At 52.4% G+C, this 6749-nt stretch overlaps 1 protein-coding gene across 1 annotated transcript in view; it reads left to right on the top strand.

The window, feature by feature from the left end:
* SLC24A4 (solute carrier family 24 member 4) overlaps positions 1-6749 on the top strand; it is a 187877-nt gene that overhangs the window by 159977 nt on the left and 21151 nt on the right. The window contains exons 14-16 of the mRNA XM_029952162.1: positions 2320-2434; positions 5841-5953; positions 6371-6436. Of these exons, the coding sequence (XP_029808022.1) occupies positions 2320-2434; positions 5841-5953; positions 6371-6436 (294 nt within the window). The remainder of the gene's footprint in view (positions 1-2319; positions 2435-5840; positions 5954-6370; positions 6437-6749) is intronic.

Genomic DNA, 6749 nt, shown 5'->3' with positions numbered 1-6749 from the left:
CCCCTCAAGGTCCATCCACTTTCCTACAAAAGGCCATCCTTTGGCTTCTTAACCACCCAGTTCAGTGATTTAAGGGGGAAAAACTGTCATCCAGTAATGTCAAGATAACCCAGGCTCCTGTATTTATATGCCTGGCATCTCTCACTGAAAGCATGTCAGCCATGGCCTGGTGGTACGTATGCAGATCTCCATCATGGCCAAGGTAGACTGAACATTGATTGACGGATCAGCAGTTCATTTTGCCCTCCTCAGTGTTTCTTCCTGCAGAGACCAGGGCGTTCTGCCCTCGGCCTGGTGATGCTGAGCTGGGTGCCATCTTTCAGGGGGCAGGGCATCTTCAAGCCCCCCTGCAAAGCTTTATCCTGGAAGGGATGTGGTTGCAGTCCCCATGCTCTGGCTACATTCCAGAGCTGAGCTCTGCACTTAGCATACTTCATCCGGAGCTCTCTGAGCTCTGTGAATTTGATCACCCTCATTTTCTCTGCTCCCTATAGATTGTAAGGTGAATGACTGAAAGAGAAGGGAAACATACATCCTTGAACATCTTGCATGGGCCAGGCACTGGCACCTCACATTTTCTCATTCAATCTTTATTAACAAACCCATTTTGTAGATGAGGGAACTGAGGCTCAGAGAAGCAAACCAGCTGGTCCTAAATCACACAACCATTCACCGGGATTGGAACCATCCCTCAAGATGTGAACAGCATGCCAGTGTCCCCAGAGTGTTGCTGGGGAGGCGAGCCAGAGCTGATGAATATTTTGAATGAGGTTATCCCAATGCTTTTAGGGCTTCCCATGTGGCTGCTGCTGAGGGCCCCAGCCGTCTGTCAAGTGTCAGGCATCTATCGGTGAAGTTGTTGTGACTGTGCGTCAAAATGCTTTGCAGCTTATGTATCCTTCCGTCTGGCAGTTCTGTTTCTTGGACCTTTTCCTGAAAAGGCAGTAAGATAAGAACCCAAAGCTGTATGTATAAGGTGCATAATGTTGAGGTTGGTGCATGGCCTTTAGAGTTGGAAAGACCTGGCCCGGAACTCCTGCTCCGCTGCTCACCAGCCGCACACCCCCAGGCAAGGCTACTTAACCTCTCTGAGCCTCAGTTTCCCCAGGGTGTGAAGTGAGCAGAACAAGAGTGCCCCTCCCCAGTGGGTGGTGATAATAGGGTGCCTGAGATTGTGCACGTGACACACCTGGTAGAGCACCTGGTATACAGTAAGTGCTCAATAAATGTCACTTATATGCAGCGGGAAAGAGGCCACCTTTATATCCACCAGTTAGGGATGGCTGGAACTCCACAGCCGGGCAATGAGATCTGTGCATCAGACAGTGCTGCAGACCAGTACATGCGGTGGGCAGGTTCATGGTGGATCACTTCATGAAACGGGGGGCCGCAAGATCTATGTCGATAGTGCCATCAGATTCTGGGGGGTTTTCTTCATTTTTTTAATGTTTTATTTATTTTTGATATAGAGAGAGAGCATGAGAGGGGGAGAGGCAGATAGAGGAGGAAACACAGAACCAGAAACAGGCTCCAGGCTCTGAGCTAGCTGTCAGCACAGAGCCCGATGCGGGGCTCGAACCCACGAACATGAGATCTGACCTGAGCCGAAGTCGGAGACTTAACCGACTGAGCCACCCAGGTGCCCCACTAGGGGGTTTTCTAACACACACACACCAAAAAGAAAGTCAATGATGTTTTGCAAAGCTGAGGTTTTCAATGTGGTTCCCAGACCGGTAGCCTGAGGGTCCCAGCCGCCTCGGAACTCCTTAGGAATGTAAACTCTTGGCTTCACTACAAACCTCTTGAATCAGAAACTCAGGGTGAGACCCGGCAGTCTGCATTTTATTATTTTTTGATGTTTGTTTATTTTTGAGAGAGAGAGACAGAGCGAAAGCCAGGGAGGAGCAGAGAGAGAGAGAGAGGCAGAATCCAAAGCAGGCTCCAGGCTCTGAGCTGTCAGCATGGAGCCTGATGCGAGGCTCAAACCAACAAACCGCGAGATCATGACCTGAGCTGAAGTCAGATGCTCAACCGACTGAGCCGCCCAGACGCCCCCACAGTCTGCATTTTAATCAGCCCCCTCCCCCCAGAAGATTTTCCACACGCTAGAGTTTAAGAACCGCTGGCTCATGAAAAGTATTAATAGTGATTTTCTGTGGGTCTTGAGAAACGGTAGGTGACATTTGTTTTCATTTTACTTCATCTTCTAAGTTTGAAAATAGGAAATAAACCAGCAGTACTATGTTCAAGCCAGTGAGACTAGAGTAAGCAGAGGTCCCGGGTGTCCCTCCGTGAGTTCATGTCCTCTGTCTTCCGCAGGTGACTATCATTGGATACACGCTTGGGATCCCGGATGTCATCATGGGTATTACTTTCCTGGCGGCAGGCACGAGTGTCCCAGACTGCATGGCCAGCTTAATCGTGGCAAGACAAGGTAAGGACGGTGCCTTGGCGCCCACAGCTGCGAGCACCGCCAGGCAGGCTCCCCGGCCCCCGCTGGAGTTCTAGTTCATGGCTCTTCTGACTGGTAGTTGTTCAGCCCTGCAGTGCAGCCAGCTGATGATAGGAAAACGTGCATCAGATTCCATCCGTGAGAACACTCCCAAGATACCTTGCCTCTAGACCTTTGAAGTATTTGCTTGTACAAACTTGGATAAAAAGGAACTTGCTCTAAAATCACCAGTGTGACATTGGAGAGGGCTGAGTCCCAACTTCTTACAGCAAATACGGTAGTAACAAGCATTCAGGTCCCAGGACACAAAGCAAGGATATCCTGTATCTGCTTTCTATTCTGCTGTCCTATTCTTTTTTTCAATTTAAAAAGAACATTTTTTAGTGTTTATTTATTTTTTGAGAGATAGAGCATGAGTGGGGGAAAGGCAGAGAGAGAGAAAGTCACAGAATCTGAAGCAGGCTCCAGGCTCTGGAGCTGTCAGCACAGAGCCTAACACAGGGATTGAACGCATGAACCGTGAGATCATAACCTGAGCCGAACTCGGACACTTAACCAACTGAGCCACCCAGACATTCCTAAGATTATCTATTATATATATACATATATATAGGAGAGAGAGAGAGAAAGAGAGAGAGAGAGAGAGAGAGAGAGAGAGAGAGCGCACACACATAGTGTGAAAGGGGCAGTGAGAAAGAGAAGCCCAAGCAGGCTCCATGTGGTCAGCACAGAGCCCGATGCAGGGCTCAATCTCACGAACCACAAGATCATGACCTGACCTAAAAAGAGTTGGATGCTTAACCGACTGAGCCACGCAGGTGCCCCTGTTTTCTTATTCTTAACGTTGGGTCACTCTATGTGACAGGGGTCAACCTGTGTGCTAATGTTTAATGGCAGAACCAAAGAGCTGGAAAGGGCAGTAGATGAAGGCTGTTTCCACTGTTGCCGTAGCAACCGGCACGGACGTCCACAGATCTTCCTCCACCGATGAACGTGTGAAAGAATGGGGCGGGGGGCAAGCGGTGGGGGCCACTAACAGAATGACACCTCAGAGGAGACAGACAGAAATGCCCAACAAGAAAGTTGGCTCTGGAAAATCAGCAAAGGACCTTTCCTTCCTCCAAGCTGGGAGAAGGGGTTGGTTGGTCCTGAGAAGACAGAGCTGCGAGGAGAGAGTGTGGGGACGTGGTTGGCATAGGCTGGAGGCTTGTGAGAATGGGGACCATGGGGACCGCAGCTGAGACAAACGGGGTTTGATTGAGTGACCTCTGAGGTCATAGGGCTGTCATAACAAAAATACCACCACTGGGTGGCTTGAGGCAAGAGATTGATTGTTGCACGGTTCTAGACTTAGAAGTCCAAAGTCAAGATGGCAGCAGTCTGTCCCAGGCCTCTCTCCCGCCTTCTGGTGGCGGTCGAATGGCTTGTGGCTACGTCACTACAGTCGGTACCTCCATGGGCATGGGTGGTCTTCCCCAGTGTGTGTCTGCATCCACACTTCTCTCACGAGGACACTGGTCACTGCATCAGGGTCCTTCCTCATTCAGTATGACCTCATTTTCATTTGATCCTCTTTGCAAATAAGGCTCAATTCTCAAGTGCCAGGGCGGACGTGAGTTGCAGGGCCGGGCACTGTCCAAGCCAGCACAGAGAGGAATAGGAAAGCCAGTGAGCTCCGAGGGCCTGGCTGCCGGTCTGTGGCGCAAAGCTGGGTGGGACTCAGTCATGCCACGTCCAGTGACACACGGATGAGGGAGGACAGGTTCACCAGCACTGGGGTTGCTGGGTGGATGCAGTGGGAGGTCGAGGGGGAAGAGAATACAGTTGAAGTAACTGACCCTAGAGTCCAGTTACTCTGGGAACAGGGGATCTTGACGCTAGAAGGTTAAGGGCTGGGGGGAGGGTCCCAGCGAGGTCAAAGAGGGGCTCTGTAGGAGTGGGGGCTCAGGTTCTGAGGGAGGACATCATCTCCAAGTGAGCCCTGGGGAATGTGGGGGCACAGATACTGAGGAAGGGCAAGGCAGGGATGGGGCATATCATTGTAGGGGCACCTGGGTGGCTCAGTCGGTTGAGCATGTCTGACTTCGGCTCAGGTCAGATCTCGCATTTGTGGGTTCAAGCCCCGCGTCAGGCTCTGTGCTGACAGCTAGCTCAGAGCCTGGAACCTGCTTCCGGTTCTGTGTGTCCTTCTCTCTTGACCCTCCTCCTCTCATGCTCTGTCTCTCTCTGTATCAAAAATAAATAAAACATTAAAAAAAAAAAGAAGACAGGCAGGGAGGAAGAACGTGAGGCCCTCGAGGGAAGCATTGTATCCTGGAGGTCCGCAGGGGACAGCGACAGGTGTGGGGGGGACCTGGCTTACAGCAGCGGGGCCGGTGGCCAGACAGGGGTGAGCTGACCATCCAGTTGCTGGTCTGGGTTGCTGCCCGCTTCTTGGTGACCAGGGCCCCTGTGTGGTTGGGGCCATTTGTGTTCCAAGCATGTTCATTGCACACACATTGGTACGCGTGCCAGGTTCTGACCTTCATGTCGAACGGAAGCTCGGACAAGCGTCGGCCAGCTTGAGTGTTGGTTGTGAAAGTTTGTTTCCTCACTTTTCACACCCCTCAGGTTATTAAGTCCTTAGGTTGTGTGGCCAGCACCACAGTGGCCGGTTGGGCAGGAAGCAGAGGATGACAGCATGGCACCCTGGCCTCTAAGATGCTTCTAGTCTAGTTGGGAGAAAAGAGTTCACTCAGTAGAAGCCACCAGGGCAGAGGACCCGACACCTTATCCTCTGAGCCCAGCTCGCAGCACCGTCTCCAGGCCACCAGTACACGGCAGGGCTCAGTGTGAAGGATGCCGGACCACCCACAGACTGTGTGACCTTGGGCATGTGCCAAACCTTGGTTCCATTGTCTGCCACATGCAGACAGTGCCCTCTCCCTCCCAGGTCACCAGTCCTCTTGAAGGGGTGCCCGGGTGGCTCAGTTAAGCATCTGACTTCCAATCTCCACTCAGGTCTTGATCTCAGGGTTGTGAGTTCAAGCCCCACCAGCAGTCCATGCAGGGCATGAAGCCTACTTTAGAAAAGAAAGGAAAAAAAAAAAAAGGACAGCAGTCATATTGGATTAGGGCCAACCCTAAAGACTCATTTTAAGTTGTTTATCCCTGTAAGACCCTATCTCTAAATAATGCCATATTCCGAGATATTGGGGTTGGAACTCCAACATATGAGTCTTAAGGGTCACAGTTCAGCCCATAGGAGGCTCCTTAGACTCCATGGAGTGGATTTAGACTCATACAAAGTTTTTGAAATTCGGAGTCCGTGAAGGAGTTCCTGGGACACTAATAGGGGTTCCCGGCAACCTACTCTTAGTGAGTGACACGTGTCCGTTGTCTCCTCTAGGCCTTGGTGACATGGCAGTCTCGAACACCATAGGAAGCAATGTGTTTGACATCCTAGTGGGACTCGGCATACCGTGGGGGCTGCAGACCATGGTTATTAACTGTGGGTCCACGGTAAGTTCCTCTCATGGCCTCATTAGCCAGATGGACGCCAGACACCTGCACTTTAGGGGGAATGACAGTGGCCTTGATCCCATTCCAGCCGAGAGCTCTGGGGGACGTGCTGCATCCTGGCACCCGCTTTCCTTGAAGGCCCCTGGAACAGCCTGAAAGGGGAAGGCTGCGTGTAGCCGGTGTGTGCTGAGCACGCATCGTGCCACCCGCCCCCCTGCAGCCAGCAGGCATGCATGCCCCTCACAAGCAGAGCCGACGCTTCAATCCACGGTCTGCTGACCCTCTGCCGCCACCTGCTCCCCACGAACAGCGCCTGTGCTTTCCAGCAAGGGAAGGAATATGCAGGGGTGCACTCCGCTCTCCAAACGAGGCCCCAGCGGCCCAGGGACTCAGGGCCCCTGTGTTTGTTTTTTCCAGGTGAGGATCAACAGCCGGGGGCTGGTCTATTCCGTGGTGTTGTTGCTGGGCTCCGTCGCTCTCACTGTGAGTCTTTGCGGTTCCAGAATGACCCGTGATTCCGTGTGGTCCACAGTCACTTGCAACATCTCTGAAAGCGCTCCCTCTTCCCCTGGGCAGTGAGGCACAAAACTGAGCAAACGCCAAATCACAGATCCCGCCAGACGCAATTTGTGCCAAGAATGTTGGCACCCCCACCACATTTTCCCCCGAGTGACCAAGAAGTCACCAGAGCAAGGGAACCACATCCTGTCTCCCCTCACTCGTGCCAACAGGAGAGAACTTCACCCCTGTCCATCTGAGCTGACGGGGGGGGGGGGGGGGGGGGGGGGGGGGGGGG

Source organism: Suricata suricatta, chromosome 9 (assembly GCF_006229205.1).
Source record: "Suricata suricatta isolate VVHF042 chromosome 9, meerkat_22Aug2017_6uvM2_HiC, whole genome shotgun sequence".
Taxonomy (NCBI): Eukaryota; Metazoa; Chordata; class Mammalia; order Carnivora; family Herpestidae; genus Suricata; species Suricata suricatta.
This window is presented reverse-complemented; position numbering and strand designations above follow the sequence as displayed.